General features: G+C 52.7%; 1 protein-coding gene across 7 annotated transcripts in view; it reads right to left on the reverse strand.

The window, feature by feature from the left end:
• Nucleotides 1-1,290: 1,290 nt before the first annotated feature.
• Nucleotides 1,291-21,745, reverse strand: part of ZNF395 (zinc finger protein 395) — a 36,128-nt gene continuing 15,673 nt past the window's right edge. For 4 of the 7 annotated variants that reach the window (XM_045535559.1, XM_045535555.1, XM_045535558.1 and 1 more), the window contains exons 2-10: nucleotides 14,606-14,860; nucleotides 13,535-13,767; nucleotides 12,428-12,537; nucleotides 8,752-8,987; nucleotides 8,198-8,298; nucleotides 7,146-7,446; nucleotides 5,668-5,760; nucleotides 4,737-4,840; nucleotides 1,291-4,438 (exon numbers count right to left, since the gene is read on the reverse strand). In XM_045535559.1, coding sequence (XP_045391515.1) covers nucleotides 4,327-4,438; nucleotides 4,737-4,840; nucleotides 5,668-5,760; nucleotides 7,146-7,446; nucleotides 8,198-8,298; nucleotides 8,752-8,987; nucleotides 12,428-12,537; nucleotides 13,535-13,767; nucleotides 14,606-14,848 — 1,533 coding nt within the window. In that variant the 5' untranslated portion in view covers nucleotides 14,849-14,860 and the 3' untranslated portion in view covers nucleotides 1,291-4,326. Of the gene's footprint in view, nucleotides 4,439-4,736; nucleotides 4,841-5,667; nucleotides 5,761-7,145; nucleotides 7,447-8,197; nucleotides 8,299-8,751; nucleotides 8,988-12,427; nucleotides 12,538-13,534; nucleotides 13,768-14,605; nucleotides 18,576-21,745 lie in introns of those variants that run through there. The other 3 variants (XM_045535554.1, XM_045535552.1, XM_045535553.1) reach the window with 3 other exon arrangements.

The following is a 21,745-nucleotide window of genomic DNA, read 5'->3' on the forward strand; positions in this document are numbered from 1 at the left end:
CCACAAGAACCGCAGCTCTCCATAGCTCTGTAGCTCTCTGTAGGGAAATAGAGCCATCCCGCCTTCTCTCTCCTCCTCACTTTCAAACTCCAGCCTGGTGTCTCCTGGTGGCCAAACCCAACCGGAAGCTGGAAAGTTGGGGGTTCAATCCACAGGCAGCGACAAAGGTGAGTCTCGGTGGGGGCATGAGCTGCACGTGCAGGACGCAGCTACTTGGCCCGCACACTTCGGCAGACGCTGGACTAATTCAACCCCAGGCTTTCTCAGTGGATGGGGTGGGGCTGGGACTCAGAAGACGGAGACAAAAGTCCCCTGTTCTGTCCCAAGGAGAGGAGAAAGGCAACGGGGGGGGGGGGGGGGGGGAGGACAAACTGCTTCACCGACTGCCGGGCGTGGCCAACTCATTCCAGCACAAAGCGCCCGCATCTGCTCAGAGCGCAGCCCCCTCACTGGCAGCAATGTGGGGGGTCACCAGAGACACCTCATCGTCCCAAAGGCTTCCCTCCTCCTCGGAGCCCGTCCCCACACCCCCGCCCCTCCTGAAGGCAGACCCGCTAGCAAAGGATCCGCTCGGCCCCCATCACCCTCACCTCGAACTCTTATCAGGGCGACACCGTTCCCCTTCTCACTTTAAATAGACTCTGAACATTTAAAACACGTTTCCACAACTTCCTCCAGCCTGGTTTATTACGCTGGGTTTTCTCGTAATCTACCCCTGCTGCGCTCAACAGTTCTTTAAGGGTCAGCACCTAAAACTGCAGACGCCAGGCCCTGGGCGGGGTTGTGCCTTCTGCTGCCAGCAGCCCCCCCGCCCAGGCTGGCTGCCAGCCACGTGGGGCACCGGCACGCGGAATCCATGTCTGCAGGGAGCGGAATGTTAGAACCCATCAGAGTGTCACTTAGTTTCTCCTAAGTCACTTGCTCGTCTCCCAACAGACTAGGGACTATGGCCACGAATATGCTCCCCTGTGTCAGCAGAAGCAGCAGCAAATAGTGACTGCCTGGATTGCAATCCTAGTGCCATCACTGCCCAGTCTGTGACCTGGGCAAGTTATTTAACTTCTGTGCCTCACTCTCCTCATCTGTAAAATGGGAATAATTATAGTAACTCCCTCATGGGGTTATTTAAGTAACTCAGGTAAGCACTTGGCCCAGCCCCTGGTAAACGTTCCCTACCGCTACGATACGCAGATCGATGTGTTTATTTCGCCTATGGTGTGATCCGCTGTCATTTAACACCAAGGACAATGACAATCTTTGCAGGGGGAGGGGCAGAGGGACAGGCACACATTAAATCAGACAAGGTACCATTTTATTCTTTATAAAATATATTTCATATTGTTGCTGTAAAAACATTACATTTCACATTTTTTAAAAAAATTTTTTAACAGTAAAAATAATACTTGGAAGACAGCTGGGGGGAAAGGCGCCAATAAGACAAATTCACAGATGGGATTTATCTCCCTTCTTTTTTTTTTTTTTTTTTTTTTTGCCCCTGGTAAAGTCAGAACCTGGGATGACCAGAAAGTAACAGGACAGACTTCTCCCAACAAATCAGAGTTTCCACGTCCAAATTCACACTGTTCTCCGAGGAGTCGCGCTATAGACTTCCTACATACGGCAACGTAGCCGTTGCTCGACACGCCCTCTGAAATTACAGAATTGCTCTCAGAGCCAGTTTTAAAGCCACATGATTAAATCCAGGCTATTTTACCTGACGGTCCTTTTGCTCTGCAACCTGAGCCCTCCCTGGACCACAGACATTCCTCGCTGGACTCTGTGCTAATGGAGCGTGGGTACAGCCTTGGCGTCCTTAAAGGTGTTCAGAACACAGCACCACAGGCTCTGAAGGTAACTTCGAGAAATACTCTGGATAAAGGTAACATCACTGGGACGAACAGTTTCCCAAGACAACTGCTTTGAAAATCAGTCCTGTCAGTTTCAGAAGCCCATCGGTGGCATCTTCCTTCCACCAGATCCTGCTGCCCGGGCGCGGGAAGGAGGGAGACCGGAGATGAGGCAAACAGGCCTGATCCCCGGGTCAGCGCACGAACCACCCCCACCCTCCGAGAAGAAACAAAGGGAGCGACCCCAGGGACAGAGCACGTGCTAAGGACCAACACAACAGCGACAAGAGAGACGGTGCGGGCGGGGGGAAGGCAGCGGACGCCGCCCCCACCAAAAGGGACAGGGAGCAAACGCAGGCAGGGAAGGCTGCACCAAAACCCAAGACCCAGAACAAAAACAAAACCAACCCAGTTTCTAGACTGTTCCACCCTCCTCTTCTTTCTTCCTTTCCCGCCCTGTGTGCCGGCAGCCCGGGAAGCCCCGCTCACACGGAGACGTCTGTACATCCAGGTACGTCTGCACGGTGCAAACTGAGGGAGGGGACTCCCGCGGCTCTTCTAAAGGGGAGACTCGGCAAGAGCTCTGGTTAAGAGGGACGGCAGACCCTCGGGGGCAGGGTCCCCACGGGTCAGGAACACCCCACCCCTCATGACAGGATCTGAACACGGACGCAGCGCGAAGTGAGGAGCGGCGGGAAGGGCCGTGACGGCGGCCAGCGCTTCGTTCTCAAGGTCTGCTTTTGAGCTCTACCAAGACACACAGTTCCACGTACGTTTCTTTACTAAGTTATAACAGCATACACCTTCACCGCCAAAGCACCTGTGGCATGATGATGTCTGTCCTTTCTGCCACCAACCCAGGGCACTAGACCCTTCCGAGCATCACGCCCCTGGTGCTGGTTAGGTCTGCAGGTTCGGTAACACTCGGTGTGTCTCGGGTGGAAAAGCACGTGTCTACTGCCCACGTGAAGCATCCAACGGAGCCCCGGTGGCCAGGTGTCTTCACTGAGAGGGCAACCTTGATGACAACCCAAGGGGCGGATGCTGCCGCTCAGTGCTAGGAGAGGTGGCTGGGTGGGACTCCCTGAGCCCGACATCTGGGACGCAGGGCTAGGGCCTGTGCCCAAGACAGCTGGGCACCCGGTGGTCACGTTCAAGCAGGCCCCGAGGGATGCTCGGAAGAGAGGGGAGGTGCCAGGACAGGAACATGTCCTGCTGGGCCCTCGGTCCGTGTGCATTGCAGCTGGCCTGGCACTGGACTCCCCCGGGCCTCCCTCCTGTATTCCTCACTGACCTCAACCCAGCCCAGTTCCGTGCCCCCTAAACGCCTGTGTCCTCAGGAAACACCAAGGGCAGAGCCACCGGGAGCCGCCAATCCAACCCCACGTCTCCCTCCGCGGTTTCCTCTGCCCGAACCTCACTCCCTCGAGGGCTCTTCCCTGGCCTTCCCCATCTGCCTCCAGGCAGGAAACGGAAATGGGGAAATCCCTGCTGAAGCCAGAAGACAAACAGGAACCTACCAGCAGCCTACTGGGGTCTCCCCTGGCCGCCAAATAAAAGGAAACTTTCATCAGCGAAGGCTTCCAAATACACCGTACAGAACACAGCGTGTTCCAGAGGTTTCCATAACGCAGGGAAGAGACGTCAGGAGGGAGTTAATCTGGGGAAGAGCAGAGAGTTTCTAAAGACACTGAGACCCCCTGGGACCCCTCGAGGAAAGAGGAGAAGCATCACGGTAGTGTTTAACTGCCACATTTTAAAAAGTGAATTCTTCTTAGCCTTTTGGCTCAGCTGTTTGGGGATAGTCTTTAAAAATCTATTAGTCTGGGCTTTGAGAAGAAGCCATACGACATTTGTTGGGATGCAGCCCAATGTCTAAGGGCGCCCAGATTCAAAGAGTTGCTGCCCAGAAAGGCCTTTCCTTTAACTTCCAGGGGGGCTGCCCGGGCGGGCAGAGGCGGCGGACCCTGAGACACGCGACAGCCACCTTCCCGCCAGTCCAGAGTCCTGCCTCTGAGTCACCCGCCAGCCAGAGACTTTTTTTTTTTTTTTAAAGAAAAGTAAATTCATCTTGCTCACAGTCCTTTCTGGAAAGAGTTGAGAAAGCAAAGAATTCACCAACTCAGCAGGAAACAGAACGAGCTGTTCCTTCTTTTGATGTGTACAAACTAATCCCCTCGAGAGGAGACGCAGGGAGGGAGGGTCGTTAATTCTTTGGTCTCTGGTTCACTGCTGAATACCCTTGGTCAGTTCTGGCTCTCTCCTAGTTTGGGGGGGGGAAATATTTCTGTTTCTTTTTTTTAAAAAATAAAATGTTCCCACAAAGGGGAAAAAATGCTTTAAGCGTTACACCTTCGCCAATAGAGCCCAAACTCTGCATTTCCACTCTTTATCCTTCCGGTTCCTGCTGAGGGCTGGTGACACCTTTTGTCTGCTGGCTGCCGACGGGGCGGGGGCGGGAGCAGGGCCGGCGGGCCGGTCAGTCCAGGAACCGCTGGCAGGCCTTCTTCCACCGGCAGGCCGTGCACCACTGGTCCCGGTGCTCGATGCCGTACACCTTGCGGCACTTCTTCGCCTCCCCTCGGGCTTTCCTGCCAAAAGAGAGGACCGAGAGCAGCGTCACCAGCGGTGGTTAGACCTGGACAGCCGCCACGTGCGAGGCTGAGTGACCACGCAGAGGCCGTGGTGGGTGGCTCCCCACGGAAGCCAACAGAGAAGGGGCCGGAGGCTCTGAGTACAAAAGCCACCTTGTCTGGTGCGCCCTCCATCTGGGCTCCCCTCTGGGGACAAGCCCTGGTGACTTCTGTTGGGTGGACTCAGAGTCCACATCCCAGTGGAGACGAGGGGGGTCAGGAACCAGAAGGCAGGGCGTGACAGTGGCCCTCTCACCTGGCGCTGCTCGGGGCCCGGGGTGGAGAGGTGACGATCAGGTGAGATTTCACTGCAGGTGGCAGCTGCTGGGGCTCGCTGAAGCTCAGTGACCGGCTCCGGACCTGGGCACAGGGAGAGGGGCCGTGAGCAGGAGGGCGGTCGGCAAGGGTGACAGCGCCGTCCTACAGGACAGCCGGCCACACTCGCTGCACGGCCCCACGGCGAGCAGAGGGGCAGGAGGCCCTGCTGGGTCTCGGGGGACGTTCCAGCAGAGGGGTGGTCTCAGCAGCAAGGCCAGGCGGGGCTGGAGAGTGAGGAGCAACCCAGCAGGGGCCGAGTGCATGGGAGCCACCCGGCCTGGCCACCGTTAGGGCTGTTCCCTGCAGGGACTCAGACAAAGGGAGGCATCGCGCTGCCTCAACAGCATCTCCTGGCAATGTGGTGTTGACGCGTGACACCTCCCTGCAGGAGACGTGTAAGACGAGAGCCCCCTGGGTGTGGTCACGATGACCTCCAGGTGATTTTAGTTCAGGGTCAAGTGACCTAGGGGTCCTGGTCCCCAACAGCCTTGAGATTTCTGACCCAGCCCCCACAGCCCTCCACCCTCTCTCCCTTCCTCTGCCCTCGGTGGTAAAACCCTAACAGGCACCCACCGACGCTCAGGGCTGACGGGGACACTGACCCCGGCCTCGCCCGCGATGCTCCTGGCAGGAAACGGGGCTGAGCCGGCACTCCTCTGCCAGCGCTCCCACCTTCTGGGAGGGGCTGTGCCCAGTGGGGAGCGACAGCGAGGGACCTTCAAGGAGTCTGGGGGCTGGAGGCACAGTAGGAACACCGACCTGTGCCACGTGCAGAGACGGCCTGCAGCCCTGGTGTGTGGGAGAGCCCTGGGCTCCTGCCAGGCCCCCCGAGTCGGAGAGCTGCGGGGCACAGGGACGGGCACACTCACCGGAGAGAGGGAGCAGGCGGTGGAGGGGGCGGGAGCCCAGCTGACACTGGTGTAGATGTGCGGCGAGACGGGGATCTGGAAGGAGGGCAGAGCCTGCGGAGACGAGAGCGCGTCAGCCTGCGTTCCAGCTCAGGGGGCGCCAGAGCCTGCCACGGGCCCTGCCACCTCGAGTCATGCGGCAAGAGGCACATCTCTGCATAAGTGAGATGACCAGGAAATGCCTGGACACACCCCATGGGTCTTCCCAAGAGCAACATCAGAGTATCCATCTCGTTGAAGTCGTCTCCTTGCTGCAAGGCTCCCACCTCGCTTTGGAACCCTGTTCCCAGAGTGGACTCCGTGCCAGCCTCGTGCCTTAATCATCGCGGAGGATTAACTTCCCAGCCCATCACCTGCCAAGCACGTGCTACACTTGCTGCCAAAAGAGGTCCCACAGCCCTCTGCGCCTGGGTGGCAGTGCTGGAATAAGACGTGGTGTGCCAGGCGACCAGGGAAGTAGCAACACGCTCGTGGACAGCCAGGCTCAGGTCTACTTGAGAAAACACCAGCCACCCTGTCTAGCCCGACAGGGTCTGCCAGAGCCGGAAGCCCGCCAAACGTGACATAGCTAGGCCGCCACTCCTGGTAAGGAGAACTGGCTCGTTTTGCAAAGGCTTTCTTATCAAAGGCACTTTTAATTACTAGCCTGCAAACTGTCCCAGAGTCTGATAAAACCAAGCTGCAGGCACAAAAAGATCTTAAGAAAAACTGGCACACAGCAAGCTGTACGTTCACTGAGTACCTGCCATGTGCAGTGAAAACCACCCTAAATGTCACCCACTCTGTGACAACTGTCCCAACCACACAGGGATAACAGCTCCGTCCCTCCTGTACCCACAACACCTTCTCGTCCCTCCCGTACCCACAACACCTTCTCGTCCCTCCCGTACCCACAACACCTTCTCATGCCTCCAGTAAATGGTACTTTGATTATTTACTATAATTAACCACATTTACATACTCACTTCTCTCTCCAGCTAAACCATGCACTCCCCAAGGGCGGGGACTATGTCTGAGTCTATCTGAAAAGCTCACTTAGCCCAATGCTTGACACATAGTAGGTACACAAACCTGGGCGCTGGATCGCTTGTTAATGCAACACCATTCTAGGACCTAGCGAGCTGCTCCTGGAAGCCCAACTACACTACTCCACCCGCTCTCGTAACCTGCGGTGTAACAGTTCCCCAGGCCAAATCCACCAGCCCGGGTACTTAGGGAGCCAGCTGGATTTCTAGTAACCGCTACCGATGTAGAGCTCTGGGAATTCCCACCTTTACTGAGTGTGAAATCAGTTTCCTCTTCCTTCTTTGCAGAAGTAAGAGATTAGCAATTTGGCCAAAAGGCTCGGCCCTCAATCAGGGTGGCCAATGACCTGTGGTCAGGCTGGCCGGTGACAAGTCAGATAGGAGGCTCAGCCCCAGAGAGCCCCTAGCCCGTACCTGGTACGCATGGTCAGCCTGAATGTGCCAGAAGGACCCTGGAGCTGACTTGCTGAGGGCACCCGAGGGCAGAGAAGACTCCAGGCCGGGGTGTTCTGGGCCGGAGGGCTGGGCTTTGGGCGGAGGTGGAAGAGCGGCAAGGGGCAGGCCGGTCACGCTGGGGGCGGGGGCCAGCTCAGCGGAGGGAGTCCGCGGGGCAGGGGTGCCCGCGGCAGCAGCAGCAGCAGACTCCTCCTTCATCTGCACCTCTGTGTAGTAGAAGTCCTCCTCCCGCTTGAACTGGTCAGAGTCCACGGTGTCCCTGCGTGGGAGGGAGACGCGGGCATCGTCAGGGACATGCTGCCCCAGGTCAAATCCGGGTAGACTGCAGTGTGACAGGGAAGTAACTCCTTGGAGCCACCCAGAAAGTCAGAGAAGGAGCCCGGGGAACACCCAGGAGCCCCACTGCTGATGCACGTCGCAGGGATTACCGGCTGCACGTCAACAGGAATTGTTTTTCCTGGCGCCTAAGGTCTGTGCTCTCCCAGGACATGTGCCAACCTCTCCTCTGGCAGGAGGTATGCGGCTCCAAGTGCCACCACAAGCCCTCTCTGGGCCCCACCTGCCGGCAGTCACGCTCCCTCCCCAGGGCTGTGAGTCAGTCCCGGCACGAGTGGCTGAGCATGGGCTCCCTAGAACCAGGTGCTGGCGCCAGGCCCGACGGAGAACGGCTGCGGCGGGGAGGCAGGCGCGGTGCTCGGCCACTGCACACCTTGGCAACAGGATCTCAGCAGGGATGGAACCAAATGACCCTGTTTCTGCCCAGAACTAAAACATCTTGCTTTCTACAGTGAAGCAAGACGACACATCCACAAGAGGGACGAGTTCCCTTCCCGCCAACAGCACCGACGCTTGCCAGGACGTCTTTCCGACGGGGACCAGGACAGGCACGAGGTGGTGTCCTCAGCGCACCGTTTCCTCGGCAGCATTCTGGGCCGGGGGTCGTGGGGAGTTAGCAGGGGGAGGAACACCTGAAGGCACCCGAGGCCAGAGGCCCCGGGCTCCACACCTACCCCAGGTGGAGGCCTTTGACGTGTCGCTTGATGCCCACGATGGAACGCAGAACCTTGCCACAGTTTGGCCACAGGCACTTGTACATCACCTTCACGGAGTTCTAGGGGGAGGCAAGACTGGGTAAGGGGGACACGTCCCCCTCTTTGTCACTCAGCCTTACCCCGTGGGGACTTGAGCTGGCTCCTGCCCTCTGCCCAACCCTACCATAGCCTCCGGGGAAGGGGTTCTCTGGGGCCAGAGAAACTGACAACCAGGAGCCAGAAAGCCCTGACCCAAGAGATGGTCCCAGTGGCCAAGAGCTGGGGGCCGTGGCTGAGACCCCATCAGGAGCCTCTCGCGCACAGGCCTCTGCAGGAGTGCGGGAGAGGGCAGGGGTCGGGGGGAGGTTAAAAAGGAAAGAAACTGCCAAGAAAGAGGAGGAGGCGGCTCCTAGGCACTTCAGCAGGTAACAAGCAGCAAACGAAAACCGAAATGGGGCCCGTGGGGCCCCCTCCCCTGCATGGCCGGCCAGCCCCCAGCCCAGCCGGCTCACGCCCACACCGAGGTCGTGTACCTTTCTTTTTCTCGGAGCTGGTTCATCCAACAGGAAAGGGTCAGGATCGGTCTCAAAGCCATGATCAGTTTGAGGAGAACCAAAGGCGTCCCCCAGATACTTGGGGCTGGCCTGGGGGTGGGGGGGCGAGGGGGTGGAGATGCCGCTGCTCCCGCTCCAGTGCCCGCTGGTGGTGCTGCTGCCGCTGTCTGACACGTCGCCGCTCTCCTTCCACGGGTCGCAGGCTGCGCGGGAAGCTGGCCAGGCAGAGAGAAGACGGGAAAGGTACTCGCGGGCATGTCCCCGGGCCAAAACAGGAAAGAACCAAAACCTCTCCCTTGCGAGAGTCGGTAACCACAAGGAGAAGCCGGGGAGCAGGGCCGGTCGCCGCCTCGATTCCTACTGCTCTGCCCTGGTGGGCGCTCCCGCCACGCTGGTCATCACTGAACAATAGATGTTTTGTTAGGATTCGCAGACAAGTGACCTAATTAAAATTCATGTCTCACTTTATATGTTAAATAAAAGAGGGGGCGGGGCAGAGCCGGGGTGACAACAGGCACCTGCAGGGTGTCAGGTACCCGCAGTTTCCCTGTGGCTGAGTGGGATGGAAAAGCCAACTTAAAGCGCTTCCTGACCAGCTTTCTTGAAAAACACCTTCGATCACGCAAACCCAGGCCAGTCCGTGGAAACCCAGAGGGGAAAGAAACCACTCAGCTCTTACAGCCGCGGTGCATCCTGCTTCATCCAGAAGTAACACGTTCGCAGGAGGAAAGACAGCTCTGAGAGCAGTTCCAACAACCCCAAGGGGACAGGAGGCTCTCACACCTGGCACAGCCCTGACACACCTGCCCTGCTCCATGAGTGCATCTGACCGGGAAGAAGGGAGCAGACAGGAATGTAGAATCTTCAGGGGATTTGTTTTGTTTTATTTTAATAGATTTAGGGGGTACAAATGGGTCTGTTACATGTATGAACTGCATGGTGGGGAAGTCTAGGCTTTTAACAGACCCATCACCTGAACAGTGTACATTGTACCCAATAGGTAATTTTTCAACCTGCTCCAGCATCCCTCATGTCACTCTGTGTGATGGTGCATACCCACTGCTTAGCTCCCACTTCTAAGGGAGAACACGCGATATTTGGTTTTTTGTTCCTGGGTTACTTCTCTTAGGAAAATGGCCTCCAGTTCCGTCCAAGTTGCTGCAAAAGACATTATTTCATTCTGTTTAATGGCTGAGTAGTGGACTCTTCGGTTTTTAAATTGCACATCTGCAGGCTGCTCAGGCCCAACCCAGACTCTTTCATTCCCAGGCCATAAATCCAGATTAACTTACAGTAAAGGAGAATCTGAAATTCTGACACATCGAAATACCAAGTGACAGAAGAAAAAAAAATACATGTCCTCAAAGGCCCCAAGCCCCAGCTCTAACATGGGTATTCCACACAGGCTCCTAACCCTGGGTGCCACAATCCACTTCCACATACCTTGCGGCCAGGATACAATCCTACTGCCCTTCCCTCCTCCTGCTCATAAATCCCTGCTGCTTCTATGCTACCCTGGACGCCTGCACAGGCTCCCGGCTTCCCAGGTTTCCAATCCAGGTGCCTCTTAAATATCACACTCTCGGGAAAGCCTGCCCAAACACAATGGGATGGAGGAAGAATTCTTCCCTCCCCAAATATCACTGCCAAGTCTCAAAGCTACCCCTTTCCCTTTCTGGGAACCAAGGTGTTACTACATCTACACATGAGCTCAAAACAGGGTGGACATTCAAGGCAGAGCTCAAGAATCATGCAACAGGCCAACAGGGCAAAGGGCCAGGCATCTCTACCCAGGAACCCCATCGGGGAGAGAAGGGCAGGGAGCGGAATCATACATCACTACATCCAGGACGATCAGGACTCTGGGGACAAAGGTTAGGTCAACCAGCCAGCAAACCCTACAAACGCAGCAGCCCTCTCCAAAAGATGACTACAAATGGCCTGAACACATAAAATCTGTATGGCAGAGTTTGGCACACAAAAGAAGCAAAACATAAAACAAAAAGTTATGTTAATTTATAAGTTATTGACTTACTCCAGCTTTGATCATAAGTGTTTTCTAGGACAAAGACAATAAATTCATATTCTGTACCATGAAAACAAAGCACTCCTCTGCAAACGCACAGCACAGAGAGCTTACAAGTGAGCTTTTAAGAAATATTTATAACCCCTCTGTTCTCCACAAACACGCACACACACACACACACACAGAGCCGTCCTAACAATACAGAGACCAAAGAGAGTCGGTGGCTCTTGTGCAGAGAATATCCATGATTAGAGTAAGGTTTTGGTTCTTGCATGTCATCACTTTGCAGAACACTTCAAGGTAATTAACTGCCAAGGAAGCCTCATTTTTCCACTGACTTCAACTATAAAATCAGAAATATGTTGTCACAAAAAAAATCTTAGACGATGAACATTTTTTTCAAAAAGGGAAACAAGATGTCAGGATTGTGGCATATTATCAGTGAAATGTATATATGTTGGTGTGCACATGTATATACATGTTATCATACATACACACATGTACATACATTCCCGCTGGGGACTGTAGTCAATAACTTCCTTTCCCTTTAGGACACATTCGTGGCTCTTCCCCCTGTTGACCCAACCTCTTGGATCTCCTAAACCCATAAAATTTCCTGAGAACTTAAAAAGCACTCCTTTCCTCCGCCCCACTTTGCCTGTGCTAATAGAGCAGGGATGCAATACCAGGCTTCGTAGCTAGGTGTCCTCATAGCACAACGACTTCCTCTAGCAACTGAGTATCCCTGACAACAGGCTTTTGAAACGTCAGATAAGTAAGCTTGCTTTCTCTCTCCTCTCTGTACCTGCTTTCTACCTAGGGAGATTACTTACGAGGGATACTTGCAAAGGCCTCCTGGTACGTGCTTAGAGCTAACTCCATATTTTCCTACACATTTTTAAGTGGCTTGTAATTCAGTTAGGTCTCACCAATGAAAAAGTTCTTCCCTGGGAGTAAGGTAGGCCAGCCCTATAACGAAGTTCCAAAAAACACTTCAAGTTCACTACCAGCCTTGTCAAACTACTAATGCCCAGCAACCCTTCCTCCCCTCATACTACTGATAAGGGGGTGGCAATTATAAGAATTGTGTTTTACCATATAAATTTGCCTTGAAGTCATACTCCTGGTTTTTAGTAAGCAATTAGATTTATTTTAGACTTCTGCTCATTTATTTCAGGTCCTTGTCCTGTAGGCCCACACTGATTTGACAAGGCTGAATTAGGCACTTGGAACTGGGTGCGTGAATTTTCTGAGGCCGCTAGAGGACGATTTAGTCCACATCCCCCTTTGTGAACTAAATAGTCCTCTGTTGGCCTCATTCAGGCCCCCACCGACGTGCCACACTCACTTACTCCCGTAGAAGAACTTACTCAAGTGGCCACTGTGGCTCAGTCCCGTGCTCAATCATCTTCACAATGCACCTGGAAGCTTCTCCCAGATGATGCAACTGAGGAGAAAGAACGGAAGCATCTAACTCAATGGCACACGGCCAGTCTGCGGTGCCAGTGAGAAGAGCCTCGGAAATCCTCTTGCCAGGCTGGTGACTTTGGCAATTAGCTGCTCAACGCTGAAGATGGCAGTGACAGGCCTCTGCCACACCCAGAACCCAGTTAGGCCCGGCTTGCTCACCAGAGAAGGTGACCTCGGCCCCAGGAGGACTCTGCACGACGGGGCTGCAGGACAGGGACGTCAGCACCATGGCCGCCATCATCTCGTCCATTTCCACTGCATCTGACTTCCTGGGTTCAAACAGGGGAGAGGGAAAGGTTACTTGCTGGGACGGCAGGTGCACGGTCCCCACAGAACGAGAGACCCCACTGGTTATTTTCATGTGATGGGGACAAGAGGCACCCACTGGAATGCAAAAGCACAAAAATCACCTCCTTTCCCTGTCTCAGGATTAAATGTAAGAGGGAGCAATGACACTAACCAATCTCTTCCTACCCTCCCCCAAGAACAATGACACGCTGTTAGAGTGCGGGCTGCCCTGTGATGGGGAAGGAGCGTGGGGGTCTAGGTGCATAGACAGGGTCTTACTCTGTCACCCAGGCTGGAGTGCAATAGCATGAGCACAGCTCACTGCAGCCTGAAACTCCCAGGCTCAAGCGATCCTCCCACCTCAGCCTCCCAAGTTGCTAGGATTACAGGTACGTGCCACCATTCCCAGCTATTTTTTAATTTCTTTGTAGAGGCAGGGTCTTGGGGTCTATGCTGCCCAGGCTGTTCTTGAACTCCTAGCCTCAAGAGATCCTCCCTTGGTCTCCCCAAGTGCTGGGATTACAGTCATGACCACCATGCCTGGCCTGTCAGTAAGGTTTTACTAGAGTGCACCCATGCCCGTGTGTTTCCGTATCATCTCTGATATGCTGTCCTGACCCTACCACAGCAGAGCTGAGTAGCTGCCACAGAGACTATTTGGCCCACAAGGCTTAAATTATTTACTATCTGGCCCATTCAGAAAAGTCTGGTGACTCCTGATCTAAGCCATTTCTTCCCTGTCCCTGAATTGATTTTAATGTAAGCGTGAAGGTGGAAAAAAAAAAATAGCCTTTCACTGAACCAAAGATGTGTGGCCCATAAGAGAGTTACAGGGAGGAAACGGATGCTCACTGGTCAATATCTTGGCAGCTGGACCCCTAGGACCCCCCACTCCTTGCCCATCCCGAGGCAGCCCACACCCTCATGCCTCCCCACTCACGCGGCTTTCGAAGCCCAGGCCGCTGCCCCCACACAAACCTCTTTGGGACGTCGATGTTCCTGGAGACAGGCCTGTAGGCCAGGGCCTGGGCTCCGTGCTCCAGGGCTGCCACCTGGGGGACGGGGCCCTGCAGCTCTGCCAGCCACACTTCCTCCGCTTTGCAGCAGATCTGTAACTTCTGGTCCAGCAGCCAGACGGTCACCTGGTCCTCTGCCCAGCTGTGCTGCTCCACCAGCCCTGCGCACTCCTGACCCGCGTGCCACACGTAAACCTGGGGGAGGGGACGCATAGCCAGCAGGCAGCATGTGTCACCCGAGGTTCTCATCTGCCCCCAGTCCCAGCGGTCAGGGTGTCTGCCTGCGACAAATTGTGTCCTCTGACTCTCTCCTCTTCCATTCAAGCAGATGTTCCCAGCTACCTGCTGCCGGCGCCCACCTGTCGCCCTGAATTGCTCTGACCTGCACTTTCCCCTTCAGAGGACTCTGAGTCTACTGGGGACAAGCTGGGAGCGGTGGAGGCAGGCTGAGCCCGCTCTAGGGGGTACCTGGAAGCTGGAGGTCACCTTCAGCTCAGAGGAAGAGAGGCCTGGAGGGCACAAGGGACACCAGGGAGGCAGAGTCCCTATTTTCGGGCCCTTGAGAAGGCAATGGAAGCGAACTCCATGCACCTGATCTGGTAACAACATCAGACAACCCTGGGCCCTGCCACACGGGAGGGGACGGTGGAAAAGGAAATCCACACGGATTCCCAACTAAACAGACACCCTGGTCTCTCGAAAACATCCAAAGGTAACTCAAAGATGCAATCTTCTCTGACTCTCATGAGCCTGAGGTCCTTTCTCTTGTTTTGTAAAGTTGCAAACCAAGGGAGACTAAGAGAAACTGAGCTACGGCCATGCTTTGAACTGAGGTTTCAAGCAGGCCAAAGCCCAGAACGTCGGGTGCCAGGTCCTGCCACCTTCTCCTACAGACAACACAGTCTTGGAGGAGCCTGGGCCTGCCAGCGATGACGTTCTCTTGGGCAGGGAGCCCACGTGGCTGGAGGGAAAAGGGCCTGCCAGCCCCGAGCCTTGCGAGATCACACACCTGCCCATGCTGAGATCGACCTACCTTCTGCCCGGGCTGAAAGGCCACCTGCTGGAGGCCTGCGGTGCCAGGAGCCTTGAGGACCTCCTTGGGCTGCTCCTGGCAGGAGGTGTCCTCGGAGGCCAGGAAGGGCTGGGGAGCGGCCCCCTCCAGCAGCGGCTCCAGGGGTGGGGCGGGCCCTGACGGTCCGTCTGGGACACTGGGTCCCAACACCCGGGCTCCCAGGAGGGACCGCTTCCCAAGGCGCCGGGACAGCACGCTGGCCATGCTGCTGCTCTCCTGCGGAGGGAAAGAGACACTGAGTCCTCCGTCCATCACCCGGAGGAACCAGGGAGCTCTCAGGACAGAGCCCCACACGCAGCAGGAGCCGGCAGGTGTCCATTAAAGTAAATGAACATTTTAAGTAACTTTTACCATTTCTCCTTTTTACAAAAGTAATAGCCACTCCTAGCAGGATGTTTAGAAACCTAGTAGGATGTTTAGAAAATGCCATAAGCACACAGGAAAACAAATCACTCGCGAACCTGCCTCCCAGAGATGCCCATTCTTCTTCTACAGTAGTCCTTGTTTCCTGCTATACATGTAATTGCATACTTTTATTTCCGTAAAAATGGGATCGTTGTTCGGTAAAATGAATTTTCACTTAATCGCTAAGTGTTACTATTTCATTAAATGTTATTCTATAAGCAAACATTCAGAAGCCACATGGTATTTTCTTAGGTGGATGCAACATTGCTAATTTAACAAATCCCTTGTTATTGCAGCTCAAGGCTGTATCCAATGTTTTGCTGTCTCAACGGCCCTGCCCACAGCCAGCAGCCCGAGCTACCCTTACTCTGCGCACATGTGTCGCTGACGGCTTCCCTGGGTGAACTTCCTGGACGTGACCTTGCCGGGTCAGAGCCGGAGCACATTTGTTGGACACACACAGATTCTCAAGGTCAGCTGGCTTCAAAGCCATGGAAACGAACCACGACACACTTATTTTACACGTGAAGAAACTAATGCTGAGAGCCTAAGTGTCCTGTTCACAGTGACTAAGGGAGTTGGTGCCAGAGCCTGAACAGGGCTCTCGATGTGGATCCCGCCGGGGGACCAAGCTGCCCCTGCTCCCGGGCCCGGGTCTGCGGGTGGGAAGGGAAGAACGGGCCCAGCACTTTGCAAACTCCTGCTGCCCTCCTCCTGCAGAGCACGGCTGCTCGGCCCCAACCTCTGCTGTTCCAGGTGCTCTGTTTGCTCCCGTTCACTCACTCAGTCAATACTGCGCTGAGGATCGGACGTGGGCACAGAGCACCCCAGGGGCTGTGGCGCCAGGGCAGGCAGGCAACACCGGGCTTTCCACACCAACACTGGCTTCCCGGCCGCCCGGTCTGCCGAGAGACTGTGTGCCGACATTCTGCCTGCCCCCCGCCCACAGTCCTGTCACAGTCACCTCAAGAGGACACCTGTCAACACGGCTCCCAGCTCAAACTGTCTTTGGACAGTTCTATAAACCTTCTGTACCTTTTACCCTCATCCAAAAGGCTTTGTCTCGGTCCCACACCACCTCCCCGTCTCGCCAATCCTGGCCTCCTCCTGAACCATCCCAGCAAGGTATGCGAGCGAACATCTCCACAGTTACAGAGCAGGAATGGCAAAAAGAATTGAACCGGATAATAACAAAGTTGCAAATATTGAGCAACGGGTTTTCCTGAGTGTTTTACCCATAGCCTCAAAGGCTAGCGTCTAACAGCACGGAGATCTACCGTGAGTTCCCTAGAAAGCAAAGCAAAGATCAGGAAGAGGGAGGAGCCTGGCCTGCAGACGGAGTTCCTATCTAGGTGTCTGGTGACATTACATCCAAGAATGACTCAGAAGGCATCATTACAACAATAAAAAGAGAAACGTTAAGAAGTAGATTCTTTACCACCGCAAAAAAATATGTACCCAAGCTATTAAAATAAACTGTTTTTAAAAACTCAGGCACCTACCTACCTTTGTCCTTGCAGCCTCAGGCTAGGATCGAGAACCTCTCACTCTCAGTTTAATTGATCCGACAGGGTCTAGAGGTGAAGCCGCAATGCCACATAGAGACATCAGAGGGCAGCATCAACCCAGAGAAAGAGGCTGCTTTTCTTGGCAAAAAGAAAGAAAAAAAAAAACAAAAAAACCCGGTGGCCACCCCCACCTTCCAGAGCAGGAAGTTTGGGGTTTCTACCACTGAAAATGAAAAAAGGGTAGTATTTCCAAAATTCCTGGGTTCCCAGTCTTCAAATGGCGCCTGAAATGTTTGATGAACAAATCCTATGTTTTTGTAAGCCTTTTTCTCTTTTTTCGTTTTAATTTAAAGAATAACTTTTTACTTTCAATTTTGTTTGCGAGCCTGCACGTTCCAAAGCCTGCTGGATTCGCATCAAGTTGGTGAACCTGCCCCCTTCCGGCGGGTTCCCACATGTCTGCCTTCGCTCTACCGACCAGAATTCCACAACTGAAATACATTTTATTATTTGTTTTATTTATAGTCCTCCCAAATCTTAATTTTTAAAAGCAGAAGAGAAAGAAGGAAGAGAAACTGCCTTTATTAAGTGCCTAACAGGCACTAGCTTTCATAAATTGTATCTAATTTAATCCTCAACACGACTGGAGATAAACATATGGTCTTTTATTTCTGATGCGGTGACCGTGCCTGGGACAGATTAGGTTGCTGAGGCTACACAACTAGGAACGGGCAGCCTTAGGTTTGAACTTGAGTCTGTCTGGTGTCAAAAGTCACGATCCAGCCATTATTCCAGTAGGAGTGGGATCTCTCAAGATAAAACACGTGAGTTGCTTTTCATCTAACTGGTATTTTTCCCTCCATGTTAGTGAAGTTTGATAGAAAACAACAGTTCCTGATCGGAAAGTCTACATTTCCATTTCCCCGTGCATTTTCATTCCTTGAAAATTCTCTTCTCCACTTGCATCTTGGCCTCTTACCTATAAAATAAAGGTTTAAGTCTGACCTTCCTCAGCCGTCCAAGTCACTGTTAATCATTTAGCAGCCGGGTTTGGGAAGACCTTTACACACATATTGCCCTCTTAGGGAAAACTTTAGCCAAGTCTACACCAGGAGTTAATAGCATGGAAGTGAAAAATATGAAAGTAGACTAACCTAGGCAGGGAGGCATCCCCAGATATCAATCGATGTCTCTCCTGGGTTAATCAGCCCGCTTGTTAGCTTGTTATGCTACGATGCTATGGACCTGGCTCTGTAGATAACACAAATATTAATAAACCAAGAGCCCTCTGGGACTTGGAAGTGAATCAGAGCAACGGTAAAGGTCTGCCAAGGCAAACTCTGGGCCCAAGCGACTTTTCAGGATGGCCTGCTATCTTACACCTCTCACCAAGGGTCCTCCTCTCCCTCCTGGGATGCTTCTACCGGTCCAGCACTGGCCGCCTTCAAACCGCCCAGCCCTGTTCTCTTCTTCCACTCACTCCCCCGCTCGTCTCTTTCTTGGGAGCTGTCAATGGTCCACACAAACCAGCCATCCCCTCGTCTGCCATATGGTTCCAGAGCAGTCAAGAAAAATCAAGAAACATCTAATTCTGAGTAACAACAACAGTATTTCAACATGCAGCCAAATCCCTCTTTACGGTTTTACATTCTCGGCTTACGGAATTCCTTGATTGAAACACAAACTTGTGCTGAAGACTTCTCGGTACAGTTCTAAGGGGACCCCGAGCCCCCTTGTTCTCCCCACCCCTACTGCTGTCACCAAGAGGAGGGGTTAGCCACCCTATATTATGTATTTTGGTCAATGTCCAAAAGGGGGTTAGCCCTTTCCAGGCTCAGCAAACATACCCTGATGTGCTAAGCGCCCTTAGTGAGGACATCTGCCATCAGTTAAATAACTGGAACAGGCAGAATAGTAAAACAAACTCTCTCTGTGGTTCAGAGTTGCAAATTGCTGTTTGTCATGTGACTGTTGCTGGACAACCACACGTCTCTGCACACGTACGTGCGTGCACACGTACGTGCGTGCACACACTCACGCGCAAGGGTTGCTCTCTCCTACCACCCAGAGACACCGCAGGCCATGAAATCACCTAGCAGCACTTCTAGGACACAGGTCATACGTCAAAGTGATTCATTACACAACTAATAGGGGTTTTTTTTTAAGTTAAGGAGAGTGAAGTTTGGAGTCAGCCTCCTCCTTGCAAAAGTTTGGGTGCTTGCTACCTCTCTAATGAATAAATTATGGGTCAAGGGAGGGATATCAACTCTCTGTCAAGAGTTTCAGATTCTCTGCTAAACCACAGCTTTCTGTGTATTTTATGATCTCCACTGGGTACTGCTACAAGAACAACAGTTTAAGTTTTTACTTCTTTGGTTAATATTTTGCATGTCTTTTTTTTTTTTTTTTGGAGACAGAGTCTCGTTCTATCACCCAGGCTAGAGTACAGTGGCATCATCATAGTTCCCTGCAACCTCCAACTCCTGGGCTCAACCAACCCTCCTGCCTCAGCCTCCAGAGTAGCTGGGACTACACTGCCACACCCAGCTAATTTTTTCTACTTTTAGTAGAGAGAAGGTCTTGCTCTTGCTCAAACTGGTCTCCAACTCTTGAGCTCAAGCAATCCTCCCACCTCGGCCTCCCAAAGTGCTAGGATTACAGGCGTGAGCCACCGCACCTGGCCCATTATTAATCTTTTATTAAAAATTAAGATTTGGGAGTACTATAAATAAAACAAATAAAAATCTTTTTTCTTTTAAATCTATAACATTTTAACTTGAATTTTTTTTAGTGTGATGCTCTAAACTAACCAAAGGGCCAAAATGTTTGCAGCCAAGCACAGCTCTGATTTCATAGCAAACTCCATGGAGAACAGGATTCCCAAATAGTTCATTTTCAGCAATTCTTAGTCAACATCTCTGTTGACAGCTGCCATGTACACTTGCAAGCATACTTGTAAGTAAGTGCAAATATGTTTATGGTCCTCCTGGTTTGCAGGTCACCACTGGAACCTTGGCAGGAGCAAGCTGTCAAGTCCCATCATCACTACACAACTGCTACCTGGTGGTTCTCAAGCCTCAATTTTGCTAAGCACACATGGATCCTTTCTTCACGGACAGAAAACCCCCTACCAAGTGCAACCAAAGCTAAAACTTCCAGACCTCTGAAATCATTTATCAGGGTGTGGTGCGTACTTAAAATTTTCACAGTGCGAGCTTGAGATACAGGGCACCAAGCATATTAGTGATCCATCCAATAGCTCCCAGTCAGCTGGCCAGAGAGTCACAATTCGTATTCTCAGGGCATTCTAATTCTTGTCTTTTTCTGAAGGTTTCTAAAATCTGGATTACACTGCACCAGTGTATGCTAGTTTAGACTACCAGTAAAATTTAAATGGCAGACTATCAGAACTGACGAGGACCTGAAAGACTGTCCCACTCCCCTTCAGGGCTGGAACCCCCTAACTGAGCACCCCGCCTTCCTATTACTCTAAGTAACAGAATAACGGAAGGGAACAATAAGGGCCCCAAATAACAGTGCTATTTTCATATTCCGGCAGATGGGCCACAGAAATAGGTCATCTGATCTGATTATAGTGAATTCTTTCCAGCAAGTAATAAATGATCCCAACCAACAAATACTTCTGTCCGTCTGACGGCACCACAGTCATCCAATCAAGTAAAAGAGACCGTTTCTATCTGCGCTGCCGCTGCCGGCAGGAAAGGAAAGCATTTTCACAGTTCTACCCAGGAACAAACGCACTTCCCCTTCCTTCACACCTACGTCCCGCTCTGGTCTCAAACTCGGGGTGCGCTTTGCTCATAGCTCCTCTGCACTAAACGAGACAGTTCTCAGCACACAGTCAGGCTCAGGAATCCATAACTGTTCCTATTAACACTAGCTCCAGTAGGACTGCACCTCCCTTAGACTGTAAGCGCTTTGAGGGAAGAGATCATATAAACCATCCAGACTTATGATTTTAAACAGCTGCTCCTCCCCGCGGTGAGAAGAGTCCCAGATTCAAAAACAACACGTTAGAAGAAAGAATACCTGCTGCTTGCCCCAAAGTGACGACAGAGCTACCAAGGGCAAGGGTAGAATTTTAAACAGCGTTCAAACTCGATCCTAAGACAATGTTTTCTTAAAAGCAGGTGGAGGATATGACACAAGGAGTGTGCCGAGCGAGGGGACGTCCAGCACCATTTCTGTACGTGCTCGGGGACAGAGGAACACATGCTCGCGGTGGGGGAAGGGTGGCGAGCAAAGTGGTTAAACCTGATTGAAACTGTGCTAAGACCACGTGAGAGTTCCAGAAAGGGGCGGGGAGGAGGACGATTGCTGACTTGGCATTTTACCCAGAGCCAGGACTGCAGGGAGGGAACCAGGAGCTGAGAATCCCCCGGGGAGAGCCAGCCTCAGAGAACTAGCAGTTTTCTCCAGCAGTTTTCGGGGTAAGCTTTTAAGAGACCCACACAGACGAACTCAAACCACCACCAATGAATGTTTGCGTGGCGCTCAGGTTTACTCTCACTTTAATATGCACAACTGGGTGTTTCTTTTCTTTCCCGACCTGCCAGCAACTCAATTCAATATGGAAGGACAACATTATACCCACTGTACAGCTAAAAACACTGAGGTTCCTGAAGAAGGTCACATATTTGCCCCAAAGCTGTGGCATGTGCAGCTTTCCTGGCTCCTCCCTGGTCCAGTTCTCTGTTCTCCACAAGTAGAGACCTAGCAGCAAGACGGGCTCAGGACCGGTGGGTGGGGGGGTCTGGAGGAAGAGAGTGAGTTTCATTAAGGGATCTATTGGAAGCACATACAATAATGACAAGCAAAAGCTGACAACAAAAGATTGCCACCCCCAAAATATAAAACACAGGCATGAGAATTTTAAAAGCCGCATTTAAAGCCCTGAGCGGGCACTCGCCAGAAAGGGAGGCCTGCGAGGTGACGATGTGCCCGCCAGGTGCCAGTCCTGAGACTCACAAAAAGGGTTCCTGTGTTCTCACTCCTTGAAGAAAGCACAGGAATACAAGCTCTACTTTATATATTTTTTCCATGTAAGAGGTTAAAGTAGAAACACCATTTGGAACTCAACAGTCATTTGAATGAATAATCACATTCCCTGACGATGCCAAATAAACAAGAATCACTCCAGACGGTGAAATGGTTGAAGCAGAAAACT

The sequence above is a fragment of the Lemur catta genome, chromosome 22 (assembly GCF_020740605.2).
Source record: "Lemur catta isolate mLemCat1 chromosome 22, mLemCat1.pri, whole genome shotgun sequence".
In the NCBI taxonomy this organism is placed as follows: domain Eukaryota; kingdom Metazoa; phylum Chordata; class Mammalia; order Primates; family Lemuridae; genus Lemur; species Lemur catta.